Genomic DNA, 22,430 nt, shown 5'->3' with positions numbered 1-22,430 from the left:
ATCTCAGCTCCGCACAGTCTTTGATGCCGTCCTGCCTCAGTTTCCCTTGTCCGTCAAGCACGATCCAAGCCTGGCTGTGCGAAGTGGGCTGCCTTCCCACAAGCTGCGCAGCCAGCTCACGGATGCTTCTCGATGTGATCCTAAAAAGAACAAAAGGGAGCAAGCGTAAATGAAATGTATTGTTGGAAAATCTTAATTAGATTTTAAGCCCCAAAGGGAGAAAAGTGAGGTATTATCTGACACAGCTAATGAGTGTTAAGGGTCCATTGTTATATTTCTTGTTTACCTTTCTGTGCTGACTGATACGGCCCGGATCCTCGCCTGTACTGCCATAATTAGGATATCTCATCTCTCCCTGATAGGGTCGGGGATGCTGTTTAAAGCACAATGCCATCTCATCCCTCCCTGGCAGGATGAGCGTGATCAGGAACGCAACTTCTGGCGTTGTGGCACTCGCACCCACCGCGTTGACCCTGTGAGATGGGGGATGCTCTCCAGACCCAAGGCTGTACCTGATAGCCCCCAGGTGATGGGCACCTCCAACAGCCTCAGCGACCTCTCTGAAGGGCCCTGAGCCAACTTGCCTGGGGGCCAAATCCTCCCCAGCACCTGTCTCCATGCAACATGGGGGGTGACCGTGCACTCTACAAGTCACCCCACACCCACCGATGGAAGGGAAGGATACCCATGGCTACCCCATCCTACCCCTCACTCCATAATGCCAGTATCTTGGGCTTCAGGAAGGTGTTCAAGGTTGGGACCTGCTGTGGACTGGATAGTCCTTTTTTGGGCAGAAGATATTCAGGGTGGTCTTTTTGTGTTACAAGATGCATCACAGCTTTCCTTTGTGGCCTAGGAAGGTGCCACACGTCCCTTGGACCTCCAGACAACAGGGCGTCTTATTGAAAGCCACCTTTACCCTGCAGCTTCCCTGATCTCCCTGAGGTTAGTGAGGCTCTTCAGCCACAGAGGTTTAAGATGTTTCTGCTCCAGCTGTGACAACAACCCTGGAGCAGCTTGGGCAGATGGACACCTACTTTGTTCCTTGGGTGTCCATGCACAGCCCAATGCATGTAGCTGCATTAAACTACTGGCAAAGGTGGGTTAGCCCTGCCTGGTCCTGAGGATACATGAATTATTCCAAGGTGGTTAAATTAAAGTCTCACCGTATGCAGGTAAACTGCTGCTGGAAGGACCACCAGCTCCAGCCCTGGCTCTGAGCAGTGTAGCCTGGAGTTTATGTCTTGGCGTTGGGTACCTTGACACCCAAACGATGCGATTTGGACCTCCAGAAGCAAAAAGGGAGCCCGTCCCACCATCGTGGTCCTTTGGGCCAGTCAAGGAGCCCAGCCACCCAGGTGGGAGCTGGGAGCGTGGTCTGTAAGGGTGGCTGTGTGTGGGCAAGGGGGCTGCAAAGTTTTTGGTCTCGATTCAAGCCACAGAAAGCCAGAAGTAAAATACCATCCATTGTTGGTTTATACACTCGTAGTAGCCAAACAAACATCCCCGGAGCCCGTCCTTATCACTTTATTACACCTGCTAGAGTGAATAGATTAAAGAGGACAGGGAGGGGGGAGAAAGCAGAAGAATCCAGCAGAAAAACTGGGTTTTGGGATTGTTAATTATTCTCTGGGGTCTCTAATCTTTAACTGGCAAACAGCATCACTAACTGTCTTAAAGCCCCTCCTGGAACATCCTGATAATAAGCCATCTGCATGAAGGCACCCCGTTATCTGCCCTCCTCCAGCCGCCTGTGACATGGCTGGAGTGGGAGATAATGAATGTGTGGTGTGTAATAACGACACGTCATTCATGATTATCGGCCTGATACCCAACCTTTTAGCTCCATTGTTTGTGCTTCAAAAAAGAAGAAAAAAAAAAAAAAAGAGAGAGAAAGAAAAAATAAAAAGGAGGAGGGAAAAAAGAAAAAGGGAAATTTTTGGTGCTATGGGCAGTCCCAGGGTCCCCGAAGTGTCTCCCTGCCAAAGGGGCTGGCTCTTGTAGCATCTCCCAGAGGGTTTGGTGGTACCCTGGAAGGACTCGCACGTGGATTGGCAGCTGCTGTAGCCATGGTGATGGAGGGAGAGAGTGAGACAGCGCAGAAATGTCACCGCCTGGCAGGGAGACATTTGGGGCAAATGCTCGGGCGATTAGATCTGCGTCACCGGGTGCTGCCTGGCTCCTCGCGCTGCTTTTTGCTGCTCTTGAAGCCGTTTAGCGGTGGCTTGGCAGAGGAGGTTATCTTGAACATGCTGCTGTCCAGAAACTGCCAGCGTTTGGAGGTGGGGGGGATGTTTGGGTTGCCCGGTTTGACCTGGAAAAAGCTGAAAAGCGGAAGAATTTTCTCCTGGTTGCCGCTGCCTTATGGCTTCTCAATGCATCAGTGCTGTGAGATCTTCCCCCAAAAGCTTTGGTCCTTCAAACTGAAACTTATGTTAAGCGTGATTCTTAATGGGGAGAGACTTTATAGTGTTTGGCTCAGGTTACCTCAATTAGTGTCAGAATTGCCTGGAATAATGATCCTCTTTTTTTTTTTTGCATAAAAAATGGCAGTAGATTCTCTCCTCTTTCCTGAGTATTTCCCATATTTCCCAGAGCAGTTTCCCCAGGAAAGGTCTCTGCTGGAAGTGGTTGGCGTTTGGCTGTTCATAACAGTCAGGGCGACTCTTGGAAATCAAACAAGCAGCTTCGGTCGTGGCAGTGAGGAGGGTGATGGCCTCAAAACACAGGGCTGGGAGGCCAAGCAGAGCATCACATGGAGACAGGAATGGGTAGCAGCTGTGGGTCCTCACCAGGTCTAACTTTTTGTTCTCTGGTCTTTTCCCCCTGTTCCCAAACCAGAAGATTCCATAGGGACATCTTCAAGTGCCACGTAGTTTCCTTTGCTACCCACCACCAAGGAGACTGGACTGGGTCTTTGTGGCCAAGGCCTTCCCCAGCTCATTGCTTGGACGACAAGCTGAGAGTTGATGAGCAGAGCTGCAAGGTAGCTTGCTTGTTCCAGGATGGGTGGCTGAAATGTCTGTCAAATAGGGTCAGTGATGAAAAACTGCATGAAACTGCTGCCCTCCAATGGCCTCTCTGTGCTGGAACTGTGGAGAAGAACTGGAGTCGGACCTTGGAGACCAGCCTGAGTCCACCAGCAGTGCAAGGGTGGTGGCATCAACACCTACACAGCCTGCACCCAGCATCTTCCTGGGGTGAGAAGGGGAAGGATTGGGGAGAAGAGGAACTCAGTCTCCAGCTGCTTTGCAAAATAAGTACAAGCTGCACCTTGCTGGTTATTCACGGCATCCCTGTCCTGTTAGGTACCGAGACAGCCAAGATGAAGGTCCAGATCCAGCCCTAGAGGAGTTTTATTTCTCAAACTGAAGATGCAGCAGAAATGGGGAGCAGGGAGCTGCAGGGGTGTGTTCAGCTGGGGAGTTTCTCAGATTTGGTTGTCCTGGTGTGGCCACTCCCACAAGCAGAGTAGAGCTGCCCAGACAGACGGACACAGGTTGGTCATGTTAGTGCCTGCAGTGATGCTGGTGATGTTACTGCCATAGGTGAGACCTTGTCTCTACCATGGCATGGCATCCATGCAGTTCTCTGTGCCTCGGTTTCCCCTGCTGCCTGCTGAGTGCCCAGGCACTCGCAGTGACGAGCATTCCCTGTGGTAATGCTTGGGTAATACCACCATCGTGCCAGGGACTGTGACAGAGCGGTCCCTGCTCTGCTGCCTCAGGTGGCTGAGGGTGAGGATGGGATGGGATGGGATGGGATGGGATGGGATGGGATGGGGATGGAGGTGCCCCCAGGGATGGGACCCATCCACTGCCCTGCTGGGCCTGGCCATGCTCCCTGACAAACTCAAGGGGCTTTGCCAGGGACCAGGGAGGACTCTGGGGTTTTCTGGGTCTCCCACTGCCACCTAGTGATCCATTTCCCACCCTCAGACCTGCAGCTCACCCAGATGGTCCCCCTTAGCCTGGGAGCTGGGGTGAGGGTCTGCAATGGGTCCTTGCACTCTCAAAACAAGCCCAACCCCAGAGCCAGCCCACTTGTGCTCCTCGGGCAGCTCACTCATGTACTGAGCAGTCAGTTCTCAGCCTCTGTAGAAAAGGGCTTGAGACAGACTTGTACTCCCTCTTGGGGTTTTTTTTTCAAGCTGATTTTGTTCATGCTGCCACCAGTTGAGTGGGGGTGTGTGTGATTTCTGTTTTATTTTGTTTGACCCCCAGTGTGTTACAATTGTTTTCTTACCACGGAACTCCTGCAGGCAGAGGTGAGGGCTTGGTGACCCATGGTGTGGGAGGGGTGGAAACAGGTTCCTCAGGCTCAACGGGGGGCAAACCCACTGAAACAGCCCTTGTGGCTTGAGAAAACACTCGCAGGGCTGCACCCTTGGGGACAGCCTGGCCTCCGGGCTGCCAGGACTCATCCTGTATCCCCTGGCCCCCCGAATGCAAAGGAAACCAAAGCCACACTTGGGGAGCATCTCCATGGGGCTTTATTCTCATTTCAGAGAGGAGGACGAGACTGATCACACGTCGTTCTGAGGGCGGTGAGTGCCAGGGCTCTGCGCTGGCTCCTGAGCACCCTCAGCTCAAGGAAGTTCAACTCCAGGGCAGAAAAACCCGCTGGCTTTTGTCTCCGTAATGGCAGGCACAACGCCAGCCTCGGAACGGATTAAGGGGAATAATCTGGAGGGTGGTGCATGGGGATGTGGTGTGGCTGCAGGTAGGAGCTCTCCTGCCCTGGCACACCCCAGGCTGGAGGCAGGGAAGGGACGACACGCTCGGGCAGTGTCCAGGCTGTAGACACCCATGCAAACCACACAGACGGTGATCATCGCTGTGCCCGAGCAGGGAACTGGCAGAGGTGCAAACACACAGGCAGGCGACAGAAGTCCCACCAGGCAGCGTGTTGGGTTGGAGGGAAGGTTGGAGGTGAGGAGTTGAGCAGGACATGGAGGATGCCCGTGGAGGTGAAGGCTGAGCCACAGCTGTGCCATGAAACCCCCTTGGGCAGTGCTGTTCCCCATGCAAGGAGGGGACCTGGACCTTCTGGGTTTGGTGTGTGGGCGAGGGGACTCTACGTGCCCTCCTGGATGGCAGCGGAGGATGTTAATATGGCCATGGTGGGTCTGTTTGGTGTCCCACTCTTAAACTTCTGGGTGGAGGGTGGTCTTTGGGAAGGCTCTTGCTCCCCCGCTGTGGTACCCCACATGTTCAGTGAATTTTCTTCAAAAGCAGGTGGATCCCATTGCTGGACCTGAGGACCAACTGTGGCATCAGTGTGGGAGGCCTGGACGGGTCGGGGAAGAGTTCGAAGCGGAGCAGGGTCAAGGCCAGGGCCACCTTCATCTCATTCATGGCAAACTGCTGCCCAATGCAGTTCCTGGGGAGAGGATGACAAATGTTCCAATTGCTGCCTTCATCCCCGACCACCCCCAAGCTGGGCTCAGCCCATGTGCAAGTTGGGGTACCTCCAGCTGCTGCAAGGATGGCCCCACAGCTAATCTCCCCTAACCTCCCCTGTAAAAAACAGTGTGTGAAACCCTACAGTGACCACAGAGCTTGGGGTGTAGGAAACGCTCTGGAGCTGATGGAGCATGGTGGAGATCCTGTTATGGAAAGCCTGCTTGAGTTGGCTCATGGGAACTGAAGGAGGGTTAACTTCAGGAGCTTGGCTCTGAGCTAGGGCTTCCATGCAAGGCAGCCTATGGGGAAGGAGAGGGGTGAAGGATCTCCTACCTGGATCCAGCGGAGAAAGGAATGAAAGCATGGGAGTGCCTCTGTGCTGAGTTCTCTGGGGTAAACCTCAGGGGGTCATAAATCTGTGGGAGCAACAAAGGCCGTTTGGTCAGTGTTTGTTCTGATATGAGCAGCACCAGGTTATTCCCTGGTCCCCAAGGTATGGCTGGATGTGGTCTCTGCTGTTCCTGGGGGAGCTGCAGCTGACAGGCATCTGTCTACAAAGCCACTGGGTGGATGAGAAGAGGGCGCTGGTGGCTGTGGAGATCTTCCCCTTGGAGATTTCCAGATCACCCACTACAGTGTCCAAGATGCCTGCAGGTGTTTTCTAATCCATGGCAGCAATGATGAAGCTAGACTCCCTCCAGTCCAGACATGCCTGATCCTGGTTCTCCAGGTAGCCACTGAATAGAGGCAGCTGCTCACCCTCCTTCAAGTTTCCCAGCTCTTTCTTTCCTTGAAGCCTCTAAGATATCAGCTTTGAATCATACACTGCCTGGAGGTCTTGGGACTTCTCCTACCACGCTGGGACCTAAGTCTATCCACAGCAGCTGAAAGCAGTCTGAGTATCTCTGTGTCACCACGCATGAAGGCTATTCAATATCCTCGCACAGAATCACAGAATGGCAGGAGTTGGAAGGGACCTTCGGAGATCATCATCTTGTCCAGCCCTCCTGCTAAAGCAGGTTCACCTAGAGCAGGTTGGACAGGAACACATCCAGGCAGTTTTTTGTCATGTTCAAAGCCTTTGGCCTGTTTGGTAACTTCATTAAATTTACATTTAGATATGGAGTGTTGGAATAAGAGAGGAAAAAAACCCAAAACACAGTGGGGAGCTACAGGCTGCCTTATTCAAGGGGAGTGGACATCTGGGCTCAGAGAACATCTCCCTCTTCTTGTTATAAAGGTTAAATACCTCAGGGTCCTCCCACACATCCCGATTCCTGTGAATAGCAAATATGTTCAGTGCAACCTGGCAGCCTGTAAAAGAAAAGTGAGAAAAAGCTCATGACACCTCAGAGCAAAGAGCCAGGAGAGGTGTTTGTAGGATGCCCTCCCTCCCCTGGCTCTGCAGGGGCTGTTGCAGGAGATCTGGCATGGACGATGCCCATCCTGTCCAGACAGGTCACCTCCTAAAACCCTCACGTGGAAGAAAAAATGGCCTCAGAGCTGAGACCCATTTTGGTACCAGTAGATGAAATTTTACTCTTGCCCAGGATCAACACTCTTCAAGACCCCTTTGAGCTCTGTGAACACCCCAATGCCTTGGAGCATGTCCTTGGACACTCTCCAGCCACCCTTCCAGAAGAGCTGTGATGTTGAGCTGTGGGGGCCCTGTACAGCCCTTTGGAGAGAGAAGAGAAGATGGAAGTTCCAGCACCCCCTTCACATAGCAGCTCTAGTGAGGGTGCCCCACTTGTCATGGACAGGAGCATGAAGGATAAGCAAACAACAGACCTGCTGGCAAGCTGCGTCCATCGGAAAATGTGATAGGTTTAGAGAGTTGTCGGGACACGGAAGGAACCGGTGGAAATACACGCAAGCTCTCTTTGACGCACATTGTGGTGTAAGTCATCTTCCCAAGGTCCTCCCTGAAAGCAAACCGTGGGGTCAGGCTGTGTTTGGGTGGCAGAAATAAGGACACCAGCAATGGGGACTGGGCAGGCTGGACCACCACGTTTCCCGTCTTCTGTTGGGTTTTCTCCTTCTAGTTCTCCCTTTGCTGCCAGCATTGCTATGTGAAAAGCAGAATCCCCCAGTGCAGATACAGTATAAAGTGGATAAAATTTCCTTCTCAGGATGAGTAAAAAGAGTTCAAAGTAAAGGAGCAAGAAGCCCTAGCTCACCACTCAATGGTATCTCGGTCTCCCAAGATCCCCTGGATCTCCTCCCTGCACCGTTGCTGGTACTCTGGATGTAAGGACAGGCAGTACAAGAGCCAGGAGATCCCACTGGCCGTGGTGTCATGACCCTCAAACATGAATGTGTCCACCTCGGCACGCAGGTCCTCATCGGACAGCCCAACTCCATTTGCATCCTAATAAAGAGGAGAGAATATAATTCTTAAGCGCACATTAGAAAGAAGTGGCTCCAGAAAGACAGTGAGCAGAGAGTGTAGGATCTCCTTCTTGAACACCAAAGGGCAGCTTCTGTCCAGAGTATCTGAGGATGTCTGTTCTATGAGTGTAAAACTACAGAAGGTAAGAAACAAAGTCTCTTAGGAGGACTACAGCCAACTTGGCCCCCCAGTAACCTTTCCAAAGATCTCATTCTTCTCTGGTTTCTGACAGCTCGCTTATTTTAAACTTTTAATGTGCTCAATGAAAACGAACAAGGAAGATGAAAGTCTGCCCCAGCTCTTTGTGTTCAGTCACTGCATCTCACACATTTGTATTTCCTTCTCTTTCAATCCACGTTTCCCCAAGTTAGGAAATCTAGAGTGGGGAAGCTGTTGCCAGCAGCTCCAGCCAGGGGTGGTGAGCTCCCTGCTGATGCATCCTCAGTGCAATGCAGGTACGTTCTTTGACATTTGATATGATTATTTCAAACATTCACCTTGGTACAAAGAAGAATATCCAGAAAATCCAGGTGTCTCTTCTTCTGGATCTTGTCAAGTTCCTTCTCATTGGAGAGCAACATCTTTCTTTCTTGTATTACCTTATCTATATAAATGAATGATCAACCCGTTAGATGTGTCCTGCCCCTCCAGACAGCTCACGTACTTGTCTGCTCGGTCAGCAGCTTGGACTCTGTTTAATGTGTAACCCTCAGGCCAGTGCATGTTGCAACCCCCCTCCGAGGTGCTCCAGATTAAAGTGGGGTAGAGGTTCAGCTGGGAGACAGGGCTGGGGAGAAAGGGGGAGAAATACCTGTGTGGGTATGGGCCAGCTTGCAGGCATCCTGATACTCATGGCCTTTGCGTGTCCAGTCATAGAAGACGTCCTTGTAAGAAAAAGTCTGGATTCTATTGCTCAAGAGGCAACTCAGGTCATAAACAGCTCTGATATAATAGTCTGAGTTGCTGTAAGGAGACCCAAATTTGAGGCTGGTGTTAGTGACATGAGTGGGGAAACAGAGCACTTGCTTTCCCAAAATTTGAAGGTTCAGGCACTGACCTCTCAGTCTGACAGTTGGCGTTATAACTGAAGGCACATTTCATGATGCTGTCTAGCGTCATCAAGCTCACATCCTGAAAGAGCTCCACTGACTTCCTCTCTGCGATCTTCTTTTCCCATTTATCCTAGTGGTGGAGACAGGAGTAAGGAGGGAGAGACTACCATCTACAATTGGGTCATATTTTCCTGTCCCTCTTCCCAGATCCACACGGCTAATTACTTTCTTTTCTTGCAAGTGGAGGCCTTAGTTCACTATATATTCTGTGAATCTAATCAAACTCTTCTGTGCATGCCTTTTTCCAGGTTTACTGTTACTGGGCTAGGAAAGAATATTCTAGCAGTGGTTGATTTTATTGGAAAGCAGATGAAAGAGAGAATAAGTCGAATGGCCAGAGGAAGGTGAGGGGAGCAATTTCAGAACTTCAAAACTACCCAGAAAGTTCAGTGAAATTCCAGAAACCATCTAAGTCCAGTCTCTTTCCCTCAGTCATTCCCACACTTGGTTATTTTCGCCGGTGCACAGCTGAAAGGTAAAAGTAGCAGGAGTCGTGATTCTTACCAGCATCACTTTGACTGAGTCTGACATCAGGGACACATAGGATTTCAGCACGTCATAATGAAAGGCTGGGGTGAGCATCTTCCGATGCTTGAACCATTTGGGGCCATCCAAGATCAACAGCCCCTTCCCTGCAGACACAAACAGCAAAGGCACAATCAGCTCCTCCAGGCTCTGATCACGGCTCTGACAGCCTTACTGCTGCTTTTGGCCAAGCACAGGCTTAAGTGCAGGGTCTGGGAGGAGGAAGAGTTGGTGGTGGAGCCTTTTGCCCAGCCTCTCTGAGGCCATTCACAGCAGTGCTCTTTGGATGGAGGACAAGCATGCCCACCTGTCCTTCACTGCAACCAGCCACGCATACCTAATCTACCCTGAAACCCATGATGGCAGAGGCACAGGACTTGCTCTCTCAGATAGGTTTTTCTGCCCTAAATGAAATAATTGGGTGCCTTTTGCAGCAGAAGCTGACAGGTGTTAGCAGGACCCTGGAGGACTACCTCGAAGCTGCGTGCAAGCCATGAGCCCTCTTGTCCTCAGTGTGTCTCACCCTACTTGTCCATGGTAGCATCCATCCCTGAGCAAACTGAAGGTTGCTTTGTGAAGGCCAGGGTGTGTGATCCAGGGCAAAGCCATCTGATGAGCTCCTCCACTAGGTGGGCTAATGCTGACACTCAAAGAAACCCTCTCATTTGCAAGCTCTGGTTTTAGAATGGAAGAAAGCGACATAAAGAAAGACGAGAGAGAAGCAGCTGAAATGTATAATATGGCTGAAACGGATAATGGAAGAAAACGGCTTACCAATCCAGGGAACTAAGAATTCGTAGGGTACATTGGACTTGGGATCTGTAAAGCAAAATAGATACCAAACCAGTACGAATGGCTAATGAATTCAACATAACAAAAAAGAAAATTCAGGATAAATTGATGTTAGAGTCCATTCTCTAAATCACTTTGTAGACTACAAATAGTCCCATTTCAGTATGTAAAATACTCTAACACTAGAAGTAGCGTTTAAAAGTGGTCTTCTACAAATACGACCTCAGTGGACTTGAGAAAACCAGAGAAAGGTGTAATGAAAAATGCGTGTGGTAAAGAAATGGCCATGGCAAATCTCAAAGTTGAGAACAATGGATGGGAGTTACTGGAGATGCTCATGTGTCACTCACAGGCATCACGTTCCACAGAAGGGAGCAGGGAGAAGACTTGGAACGTCTTCCAAGACCCATTGCCATGCCAGCTCACCCACATTACTGGGTTTGCTGGGAAACAGAGATATTGTTGTGGTAGATGTCATAGAAGACAGTAAGACCAATGATAATGGAGACAGAGGACTGGGAGGAACAGGCATGTGGTCACTGTTTTGCATGAGAATACAAACTGCTTCATGAAACCTGGGGTGGGAGTTTGTGAAGGGGAGCAAAAGAGGAATTGCAATAGCTGTGAAGGAAGCTGGCAGAGGGGATGACTCCAGGCAAGTTTCCCATTATTTTCTCGGTAGGGAAGTGGAAAGGACATGAATTTCCAAAACCAGATGTAGAGACTTACCTGTTCGGCCAAGTATGCTTTTGGCATATTCAGGATGGTGGATTATTAGAGAAGGCAGGACTGGTCCGAGCCATCTGGGAAAGGCATAGGGGTATTTTTCTCCCCATGACACTATCTGAGTTAACATTTTATCGACAGTTATCTGCAAAAAACAGTTAAGCAGGGACTGAATTCAGGCAGAAAAAGAGGGACATGCCAGGGAGAGCAGAGGCTAAACTTGCCCTCTCGTGGAAAGCACACTCAAGGTCTTCTCTCCTGGGAAATGGGGAGAGAGTGGGTGGACTTGCCATGGGGGGCTTTCCATGCAGCAGATGGAGGAGATGCTGAGCATGGCAAAGGGACCATACACAGGTGGCAAAGCTACCTGAGCTCCTGTGTCCCTGCAGCACAAGGCAGCTCCATGGACAGTCCCTAGCTTTGGCCTGGCTGCAGTTGAGCCACGTTAGGACAGCCTGGCATCAGAGCGGCTTGGTGTTGTACCTGGGAGCTACAGCTGGCACAGACAATGTCAGGATGCCCAGTGAATGGGCCAGGGGGACCAAGGCTGTTACACATGTGTTCTCTAAATTCAGCAGTGCGAGGTGGGCATGCAACATGAAAGCAAAAGTATCTTCACAATAGAAGGATGAAAATGCCTGTGATAAAATGCCCTGCTTTCGTGGCCATGTCTTCTTAGGTGGCTGTAGGGGGAGAGGCTCTTGGTAGGAGGTTTAATACAGAAGAGAGGCATTTTATGGTTGCTCACATTTAAATAATTTCATGAAAGTCCCAGAAATCACCTAACTCCATGGTTAAGCACATGATCCCAAACAACACGGCTCTGTTTCCTACTAAAATTGTGCCCATCTCATATGCAGGCACCCTTTCTGCCTGCCCTGCAAAAGTTTTGGCACTCCTATGGGAAGGAACACGAGCAGGGGACACGTTCCCTTGCATCCTGACTGATATCTTCCACAGTTGTTGGGACAGACCCACCCAGACTGAGCCCAGTTCCCTCCTTACCAGGTGATTGTGGCCGTAGAGCCAGTGTTTCGGGGGACCAGGGAATGCCTCCAGATCTTTGATGAGTTTCTTCCTCTGCCGGTAGAACTGGGCCACCTTCAGCACCACGAAGATGACACCAAGCACCACAGACAGCTGCAAAATGACAGCAGAAGGTCTGGCTATGCTGTCCAGCAGAGACGCCATGCTGGCCCTGCGTCCTGACACTGCCTTCTCCTGCCTGCTCCTCTTCTGCTCCTCCCACACTTGTGCCTGACGGGGAGCTAGGTGCAGGTAAAAATCCTCTCCCTCCTGCTCTGCTGGAGCTGAGCCTGCTGAAGGGCTGCTGGCAGCAATTTATACCAGCAGGAACATCATGGTAAACAATGCGTCAGCTTGGCCGGCAGCCCGATTGCCGGCTGCTCCCACTCACCCTTTCACCTGCTTCCAGCAACCTGTGGATGGAGGTGGCTTGTTAACAACCAACTTGCACATATTTTGCTACTTTCTTTGAAGTCCTGTAGTGACTTTCCCAGCAGTGAGGGAAAGTGCTCAGTCATCCATGCCCAGCTTTAGGATGAAGCTATAGGAGGGAGGAGCTAAAAGGTGGCCAGGCTTGGGCTCTAGCCAAGCTCTGTCCTGTCCTCAGACAAATTCAGGTCTGGAAGTCATTCATCTCCTCACATGAAGTGAGGAACCTTTGCCCAACACACAGGCTGGATGGATCCAGACACCTTCATCTGTAAAAGCAGTGCTCTGAGTGACCACAACATCACACAGCGCCACCAGACTGTAATCAAGAGAACGGACACAACCCCATCAGCACACAAGGGACCATGGCCCTGTTCTCCAAGGGGTTCTGCTGTAGACAAACCAGGAGACAAAACTGCTGCCCAGAAGAATTACCATGGTCAATAGAAAAGACAAGGAGAGGGAAAGCAGCAGAGCAGTAAAATGAGCTGCAGCAAAATAGAGGGCACGTCCACCCCGATAGGGAGGCGTGATGGTAAGGTCATGTTCCCTCTACAGTCCTGGTGAGTCCTCCTTCCCCTGTCTACACAGCACCTCGCCATCCTCCAAAAAAGGCTCCCCATCACTGCATTTACCTCTCCAATGCAGTGCTTGGTTGGTCCCCAGGTAGGACCCCTGCAAACAATCCCTGAGTAGATCCTGCTGGTTACCTGGGCTCACATCCCGTAGGTGCCTCTGCACCTGGAATGGCTTGGATGGAATTCCGGGGTTTGTGGAGGACTTGGGCTGGAAGCCTGCCGCATGTGAGTGACTTCCAGGCATATTGCAAAGAGGAGGATCCCCAGATGTGTTGAAATCATCTCCCATTTGGTTGTTGGGATCTTATGAGGATCAAAGGTGTCATCAGCTGCTGAACCTGGTAGTCTAATGGGCTACTACATAGGGGCTGCTGAATTTTGTGGGTGTTTCTCCTCAACTTAACACATCTCTTCTGACATTTGGGAACTTTCCTTTAGGTTTTAGTCTAAATTATGCCATGGCCATTGGAAAACAATGTTTTCTGCTAGTACGGAAAAAACTACTGTTTGTCCGCTATTCATTGTGCAGATCTATCCTTTTTATAGTGACAGAGACATGGAGATCGCTGGTTGAAGTGAATCCGCATATGAAATGAAAATATTTAAAGGAAAATATTTAAACTTTTTAGACTGAAAGGATATATGAAAAAATCTTACAAGACCCACTGCCTGGGAATCACCTGACTCCACAAAAATGCCTGAAAGTTAGTGAAGTGAGTAACTTTTCCCTTAGCTGGCTTGTGGCCTATTCATTAATCAATGATTGCGAAGACAAAGCCCTAGGTACGGATGGCACCATTTGTATTTCAGTCTCGGGGGGATTTAAAGTGTCTGGCTGCCACGAACCGATGCGGGGGATTATAGATGTACTGCTCATCCATTGTGGTGTGTTGCTCGTTGCAAAGAGGCTGAAGGTCACGGCGTGTGCCGGTGTGGGTGCAGCGTGGGAAGGTGCCCAGCTGTGAAAGCTGGGCTCATCCTGCACTCTTTGAGAGAAAAATCAACAGAAACTCTTTAGGTGTGGTGCACGCCACTCCTCAAGAAAAACTGTTGTTAAAGCAACTCCCTTTTCATTTGAAGTCTTCGCATGCAACCTCTCCGAGCTCTCAACCCTTCTTGGGAGCTCACAGCAAAGCCCCCCATATCTGAGGGCATTTGGGACAGTTTTGCTTTGGATCCGTTGCTGAAATGTGCAACCTAATTCAGCATGGCTTTTTTTGTCTCTTCATGGGTGGGTAACCTAGTGCAGGGAGAAGGAAGACTCGGGCTGACCCTCTGTCCAACGCAAGCAGTGCAACATCACCTGTGGGTCCTTGCAAGGGAGAGGATTTGTTGCCCCTGCGATGCAGCTAGAGGGTGCTGAGTGCCATACAAAGGCTCAGCTTTGCAGCCGAATGGTTCACACAGGGACCTGGTGGGTTCAGGTGGCTCCACCTTCATGTCCCTTGGAGGGATGTTAGTGCAGCCCACTGCTTCTGTCTCCTCTTGGAATTCAGCTGTGGATTTTCTGGGTGACCATTGATTCCTCTGCTGATGTTAGATGGTGTGGTATGTGGTCTCTGTCATTTGCATCATCACCTGGTTCTCAGGTGATGATATTTTGCAAATGCTCGGGCAGGTTGTGTTGGAAGTGGCAGTTTCTAACAGTGGCCTCCAGCTCCAGCAGAGACAATGTTTCCAGAGCTCCTCCTTCACTTCTGGGTTTGCATCCCGAGGTTGGCAGCTTGGACATTTCCACAGAAGATGGGACGAGAAGGCTGACATTGAGACACCTGCCATTGTGGGTACCCAGGGTGCAGCAGGCACAGGGCATGTCAGCTGGGTAACAGCCAGCTCCTACCACGCGTGACCAGATGCCTGCTAAAGTTTGGTCTGAAGAAAGGGACTGTTCATTACTTCTTCATGCTGTTAGTAGAAGACTGCTCTAGAAATACACCTTTCTCTTGAAAGATATCAATTCTATGACCTACTCTTAGTCTGTTCCTGGGCTACAAATACCCTTTTCCTAATCTGCCAACATTGTCTATAACACTAAATCTCTTCAGCATTTCCCTAGAAATAATGACTGCCTAAGTTCCTCAGCTGAAATACAGTGACCCAGTCAATACCACAGCTGTCCACATGGCACTGGGTCTTTGTCAGCATGGCAGGAAGATGTATTGCAAAGAGCCAACAACAACAGCTGAAAATCTCTTGTATCTCCTCAGACTCAGGTGCTTTGGCTGCAAGAGCCCTGTCCTAGCATATTTCTTCAGCTCCCCAGCATGACTGTCCCCTGAACTGGACCCTTGTAACCTATTTTAAGATGGTGCCTCTAATTCTTCAGACTGGGAAGAAGAGGAAAGAAGAGTTATATCCTCTTCCTGGCATTTCTCAACCTGCTTTCTCCCCATCACCATTGCTGGTAGGCTGCATCCTTTGGGCCAGAGCCTGGTAAGTCATTAGAGCCACGTCCATCAACATTTTTAAAGTTTTAAGAACACACTCACTCTCTTTGTGTTGCCTTGGAGAACATCCCTGGCAGGCACTGAACAGCATTAGCTTTTCACACACTTGGCCATCTTCGTAAGACCAAGTGTAGCTTGTTATGCCAGGCTAGCTGGATCTGTGCAAAAGTTCAGACGAGAGTTAAAGGTTGTTCTTTTGGAGGCAGAAGGCTGCAGTCTGTCAGGTTTGGCATTTCTTACTGAAGGCTTTGGCTGTAGCCAGATCAAGAGGGACCTGATCTGCCGTGACAACTTCATGCTCCTGAGTGGGAGCACCTGACTCCAGGGACCTCATGGCCATGGAAGTTGTAGGAGAAACATCTAGTAACGCCAGCTCTTCCTATGATCCTCCACCTGTCCTGCAGCACCATGATTAATGGGCTTCCCATCAGGAGAGGAGGCAGTGGAGGCTGGTTGGCTGGCTGGCCAGTTGGCTGGTTGGCCAGATGGCTGTGAAGTGTATGCATTGCAGTTGGTTGGGAAGCTCCTGCTGATGCTTCTTGCCTGCATGAGGAGGAGAAGGATGAACAAGCAGCACAATGAGAGACTTTTGGGCTGAGGCAGATCTAAGGCTCTGCAAAGTGCCTTCAAAATGTGACCTAAGTAGACTTGGGGGGCGAAGGGTATGAGGAGAGAAATGTTACCATACACTTTCTCTCTTTATCAGATGACGTCACAGAGAGAGTTTGGATGGGTCTGCCATGATGCTTGGGATTAACCTTGAAGTTATGTTCAAGTGGTGTACGCTACAAGAGACCCCATTCACCATCTCCAATGCATCATGGACTCTGCTGTAAAGCTGGCCCTCTTCCAGGCTTTTTTTTCCCTCTCAACAAGCTCTAAAATGGCCCTTAGGCTCTTTCAGAGACGCCCTCTAGGAAACGGTTGAAAAACAATTAGCTTCTTGTCTGGCCTTGCCCATGACTGAGGGTGGGAGGTGGAAGAAGGGGAGCTCCGTAGGGCTGAGGACATTGGAAGGTGGGATTGCTGCTGTGGGTCCCTCATGTCAAGACCTGCAGCACACTCATAAATCCAGAAATGTCATGTAGTTGGGTGCTTTACAAGGTCCATGTACGGAACACAGCGAGAGCTGGGGGCTGAGCCTTTGGTCGGCACCAATGGAGCTGTTTTGGGGTGTCCTGTGCCACCTGCCCAATTACCAGACCATCTGATCTGGATCCAGCCGGCATCTGTCAGTAATCACCTACAAAATAACTCAAAAATCCCCCAAGACCCACAGGTGGAGGGACCAGGCTGGAGTGGTGTCAGATGAAACTTTTATAACAACACAGAAATTTTCTGTGTCCAAAGTCCCTGGACAATGGGTTTCACCGTGGATTACTGAGCAGGGTGGATTTTTACCCATCTGGCTCCCTGGTAGTTATTTAATAACCAGTAACAACTGTTGAGCATGGAGCCAAGGGGATATGGGTTGTCTTGAAGGTTAAGTGAGATGTCAAGAGTTGAGCTGACAGGGAGGGGACATAGGGGACAGAGCGGCTAAACCTACATCAGTGGGGGTTTGGAACAAGAATCTGAGCTTGGGTAATAGCAAAACTGGGTGCCTAAACCAGCCTTCGGCCTCTGCATTTTCTGTTTCACTGGTGGAGGGGAGACAAACACCTTTCTCCCGTATTTCAGAGATTTCATGGTGAGAGAGGGCACGAACACTTGACACTCTAGCACAGCCTGGGGATAATAACTCAGGGGTTTTTGCAGTGGAAGAAATATGGAAGTTCAAAAGAGAAAGTGAAGTAGCCACAGAGCCTCAAATGGAGAAAAGTGAAAGGGGACAACACTGGTCTGGTCATCATAAGGAATTGGGAGAAGGCCAGAAACATTCTGCTTAGCACCAGGACAACCTACAGCCCTGTTGCTCCCAGGCATCCTGACTGAAGTAAGGAACCTCCGAAATAAGATCTCAGCATGACGAAGCAGTTACAAGAGTGGTCTGGGGAGGCTGGCAGAATGAACAGGGTCTTGGCTTGACCTTCTGGACATCTGAGGCTGGCAAAACTACAGTTGGGTGTTAAAGGGCACTTGGAAGGTTGTCAGATATTTGCAAAGAGCCTTTGCACATTTGGCTTGATGCTGTGGATGTCCACATCATGGCAGTGTACGTCATGACCGCTCTGGCCACAAATGTAAAAAAACCCAAATGTTACACTGAAGGATTCTAATCCCACACCACAGCCATGGACACATCAGGCTGTGGAAGTTGCTTCCAGGGTCCTGAGAATTTCTCCACTTAATTTAGACACCTAAACAGAAGAAGGAGAGGATCTTCCTCACTGATTTAACTCATACTGTTTGCATTCATTGCAGAAGAACTGGTTTACCGAGCAGGTGAAATTTTGATGGCAAATGGGTACTTTGCCCCAGAGCGTGACCTTGCAGCAGCTGCTTTCCGCAATTGTGCTTGTGTCTATTCGGATAGGAAGAAGAGTCCAGGCCCATCTGTCCCTGTGTGTTCCTGCAGTGCTTAGTGCTGACAGATGAAATGGAGCTGTAATGCCAAAAAAAATAATAATGCTTCAAGCTTCCAAACACGATATATGAGGAAATCACGGCAAGAGCCCAGCAAGCGTTCCAGAGTAATGTGAGCTGACTGGATCCCATCTGACCACACATGTCTTGAGGATGGATTTATATCTGGAAGCATTTAATACAGCTGCCTTACAAATGTGTTGCAACACTTATTTAATTTACAAGCTGCTTCCAGTGTAAAATCCCAGAGGGGTTTAGATGGAAATTGCCGGTACCATCTGATAATGGGTTTGCCCGGAGAGTGGCGTGGGGGACCGCATCCCTTGGCAGAGTGAGCTGCTCTCACCGCTGGTTCTGCTGTTCCCATCGTGCTTGGCAGCATGCAAGGAAGTACCACCAGCAGACTGCGATGGACGGGTACCCTCTGCGTGACGGGATGTGGCTCTACAGCTCTTATGACAATCTCTGTGGGGAAAGGAATAACTGCGTGAGTAGATGGAGTCTTTGCTCTGCCGTTATTGAAAGGCCAAGCTGTAGCAATGAGAAAAATCCAACATCTTTTAAACCGAAACAAAGATGTATCCAGTTGCACCCTGCATAGTCCCTCTCACGAACTCTTGTTGAATTAGTTATCTGAAGGTCTGAATCAGGCAGTCCAAGGTCAGCTCATCATCGTTGCAATTACCCTTTCAGCAGAAAGTAGGGAAGGATCAAAGAATGAGGCAACCTCTCTGCGTCCAGTCCTTGACTGTCTTTATTGCTCTGAGTGATACATCCAGGAGGGGAAAGGTAGCTGGTGGCAGGAGCTCTCAGAAATTACATTCTGGAAAGATCTGGTTTACTCTGTCCCTGGGACACAGTTGCCCCAGAAGCCCTGTTGCAGCCTCAGCCCAGCTCGCCAGTTCAAAAGCAGAGCAGCCAGGGAAGATGTGGGATGCAGGATGCAGGATGTGGGATGGTGCAGGATGCGGGATGTGGATGCAGGATGCGGGATGTGGATGCAGGATATGAGATATGGGATGCGGGATGCATGATGCAGGACGCGGGCTGCTTGGCCTGGCGTGCAGCGCTGGCCCACGTGGCTTGGGGACAGCGGGAGCTGGGCTGCCATGCACGGAGTTATTTAGAAGAGTGTGACTCTAGCTCTTGGCCTCGGAGGGTGCTGGCACCAAGGAGAGCTTTGTGCACAGATCTGATGCTTGGTTTGGGTATGTGACTGCAGGAGGAAGGATCCACAGGCACAATGCAGAGAGGAGGATGAGGATGCTGCAGAGTGTCTTTCCATTTCCTCTTCAGAGATGGAGAGGCAGATTTTTACTGAATCCTAAAAGTCATGAGGGGGCCAGTGCCTGAGCAGGGTGAGGGCAGGAGCAGGCTGGTTGTTCGGTCCCAGGGCCAGGACCATGCACATATTGAATGATCCAGTTGGGAAAGCAGCAGGGCAGCCTTTCCTCTATCCCCGATTCAGTCTGCTCCCAAAACCCAGACCAGAATTACACTGCTGTAGCCTTACACCACATTCATTGTTCTTCTTTAGGCTTTTGGATTATGCAGCAAAAGTGGTGACCTGCTCTTAAAACCTCTGAAAATGCAGATTTCCCAGGCAATTTATGTCAGGATTTAAGCAACTTTAGGGAATGCTTTATGCTATGTAATCTGTATCTACGTAAATGCAATTGAGCAGCTGCCATTTATTTACCTGAGAGCCGTTATGCCAAGTTCCCCTAGTTTGAGCCCCTTTTACCTACTCCCTTTCAGTAGCTGCACCATGATTTCAGTCTTGTGCTCTTGCTCATCAGATGTGCTTGCTTTAATCTTTCACATTTGCATGCCAAGGTCCATCCACTCCTTCTTAGATGGTATTTTTTTCAAACCTTGTCTTAAAAGGAAATTGGATCTAATATAGAGATGCATGTCATTTTCTTCTGGTAACCAGCTATTTTGATTAAAAATTTTCTCATTTTACAGTTTAGAATATGTAGGCAAGGTACATTTTGGAAGTAAATGTAGTTTCCTTTATACTTAAATCTCCAAACAGGGTTGAAGGACACTGTCTCATTTCACCTAGTGAAAGGAGATGCAAATGAAAAATTTTTGAGAAATATCTGTATTTATCTATCCAAGTATGAGGTTTGCTTTGATTACAACAGCAGGATATTATTGATTCGCATTACTTTTGTGAGCCTCTATATCTACAAAATACCTGTTGGAGAGATTGCTGCCTGTCCGTCATTTCCCCTCTCGGATTTTGTGCCACGGCTGTGCTTGCCCTTGTGCTTCGTGCTGGCGCTTACGCACCTGCATCCCATTCACTGCAGCATTTTTTCAATTTATCAAGATAATTTTTGAATCCCAATACCGCCCTCCAAAGTGCTTGCGGTGTCTCACAGTTTTATAACATTTTACACTTTAATAAGCATACTCTGTCCCTCTCTGCTGCGGGGATATCTCTGATTGCAACTCGAGAGCTGCACCTCGCATCCGGAGCGGGGACAGGCAGCTGGAGCCTGCGGCCGCAGTGAGCATCCCCTGCAAAGCGGCTGCCCTCCTGTTGTGCCAATGCTCCTGCTTCTTTGAGAGGAGCTGGCTTACACCAAAATAAATTGGATTAACTCGGAAGCAAAAATAGGTTGAACTGGGATTCGGTTTTCCCAGCATAGGTGGAAAGCCAACATTGCCAAAGGGCAGGAAATAGAGAGGGAAAAGCACATGGAAAAGCACATGTACTGAGAAATCTTGTTTTCATTTTACTTTCTAGAGTCCTGATCCTTATGTATATAAATGAGAGCAGCGGCTAAAATTGTGTGCTGATTGAGCTGCCATTTGACAAGGACTGCCTTTACGCATAAGCATAAACATATTTTCAAAATATATCTTTCTCATTATAAGTTCAGATTTGTTCTTTTGGTGGAATTCATTGCAAAGGAAGGGAGTAGTATCATCATTCAGATTATAATATGGGGTTCAACAAGTTACTGATTTTTTCTTCAGAAAAGATTTCTGTTCCTGGGAGGCTCTACCTCTGAAAAATCTTGGTTTTCGGAGGAACTTGAAGTTTGAAAATGGAAATGGCATTTTGAATCTATTTTGGTTTTGAGCCCAGAAAATAATAGCTGGGTTAGACTGAAGTCTGGCCTGATGCTTGTGTTTTCATGTGCTTTTTTTCCAGATAGTATAGCATATAGAATAATGTGCCGTAATCTGAAATCCCTGCTTACCCACCCGGAGCAGCTAAGGGATGTAGGGTAAACCCGACAGCTCAGGATGGCCTCTGAGCTCCCAAATTTCCCAAACTCCATTCATGCTCTCCCATGAGAAGCTGTTGTAAGCTTTATTTTTTAAATTGTTGTTTAACTATCATTATTAATTTATTAATTATTATTAATTATTCTTTTTAAAGTTATCAATTCGATCTCAGAGATTTTCAAGCCTTTTGGCTAAAAACTAGTAGGTGACCCTGCAAACCCTTTCCTGGCAGACATAGTGCTCTCAATAAGCAGGAGGGACTCTTGAAGGTGCGCGAAGAAGGGACGAGGCTGGGGGATGCTTCCAGCACTGCCAATGGCTCCCGGTGCTGAGGATGCGTAGACTGCTTGGTCTGGCAGATGCTCTCCTGGCAGGACCAGAGGAAATGGTCTGAAGTTGCGGCAGGGGAGGTTTAGGTTAGATATTAGGAAGAATTACTTTACTGAGAGAGTGGTCAGGCACTGGAACAGCCTGCCCAGGGAGGTGTTGGAGTCGCCATCCCTGGAGGTATTTAAGAAACGTGTAGACATAGCACGTCAGGGCATGCTCTAGTGCCCGAGATTGTTGGTTTGTGTCTGTTTGTGGGTGGGGTGTGGTTGTGGGTGTTTGTTTTGGTTTGGTTTTGGTGTTTGCTGTTGTGGGGGTTTTGGGGGGGGGGGTTGGGGTTTTTGTTTGTTTTTCTGTTGGTTGGACTCGATGATCTCAAAGGTCCCTTCCAACCAAGAAGATTCTGTGATTCTGTGAGGTGCTGTGCTGGCTGGAGACCTGGGGGCACAGGCCCAGCTGGACACCCCCAGGGTGGGTCATGTCTCTTGCTGCTCATGGGTTTCCTCTCCATCTCCCATTCCTAAAGGGGTTTTACATGATATTTGTGACAAAGCAGGCAACCATCAGCAATAAAAAACGATGCAGCTGCTGTTACAGGAAAAATTATTGGTTTATTAACACAAAAATTACAGAATATTTTTTGCAGTTTAGGCAGAATGTGAGAGCCTGAACTAGAATCAGTGCTTTCAATGAAACAGAGACACATTGAGTGCAAGAAGAGAGACAGAGGTCTGCCACGTGCTGTCCCCGCTGCAGGAGAGGAGGGCTGACCTCTAGGCACTGAGGAAGGTGCTGACGACGGAACAGGGCTGGGAACGGCCATGGATTCGGCCAGGACATGAGTGTGAAGGCAGGATTTGGTAAGGAGGAAGCTGGTGGGACCTGCAGATGTTCCCAGG

The 22,430-nt window shown here is 49.4% G+C and overlaps 1 protein-coding gene across 1 annotated transcript; it reads right to left on the bottom strand.

Moving 5' to 3' along the window:
- Positions 1-5,213: 5,213 nt before the first annotated feature.
- Positions 5,214-12,264, bottom strand: LOC141466971 (cytochrome P450 4B1-like). The gene is made up of 12 exons (XM_074151205.1): positions 11,958-12,264; positions 10,956-11,097; positions 10,209-10,253; positions 9,414-9,541; positions 8,855-8,979; positions 8,609-8,760; positions 8,295-8,401; positions 7,586-7,776; positions 7,197-7,330; positions 6,655-6,719; positions 5,739-5,821; positions 5,214-5,382 (listed from the first exon to the last, which is right to left on the bottom strand). Exons 1-12 carry the CDS (start codon positions 12,141-12,143, stop codon positions 5,214-5,216), a joined length of 1,527 nt encoding a protein of 508 aa, XP_074007306.1. The 5' UTR covers positions 12,144-12,264.
- Positions 12,265-22,430: the final 10,166 nt, after the last annotated feature.

Source organism: Numenius arquata, chromosome 8 (assembly GCF_964106895.1).
Source record: "Numenius arquata chromosome 8, bNumArq3.hap1.1, whole genome shotgun sequence".
Lineage (NCBI taxonomy): Eukaryota > Metazoa > Chordata > Aves > Charadriiformes > Scolopacidae > Numenius > Numenius arquata.
The sequence above is the reverse complement of the archived record's forward strand: the minus strand, read 5'-3'. Positions and strand labels throughout refer to the sequence as shown.

What these genes read in the sequence shown, in the direction of transcription:
- LOC141466971 (XM_074151205.1), bottom strand. Translation starts at nt 12,143, where the DNA reads ATGGCGTCTCTGCTGGACAGCATAGCCAGACCTTCTGCTGTCATTTTG. An exon ending in TCTACGGCCACAATCACCTG is followed by an intron (nt 11,098 to 11,957) that starts GTAAGGAGGGAA and finishes TGTTTTTTGCAG; the next exon opens with ATAACTGTCGATAAAATGTT. An exon ending in ATGTGTGGGAGGACCCTGAG is followed by an intron (nt 5,822 to 6,654) that starts GTATTTAACCTT and finishes TTGCTCCCACAG; the next exon opens with ATTTATGACCCCCTGAGGTT.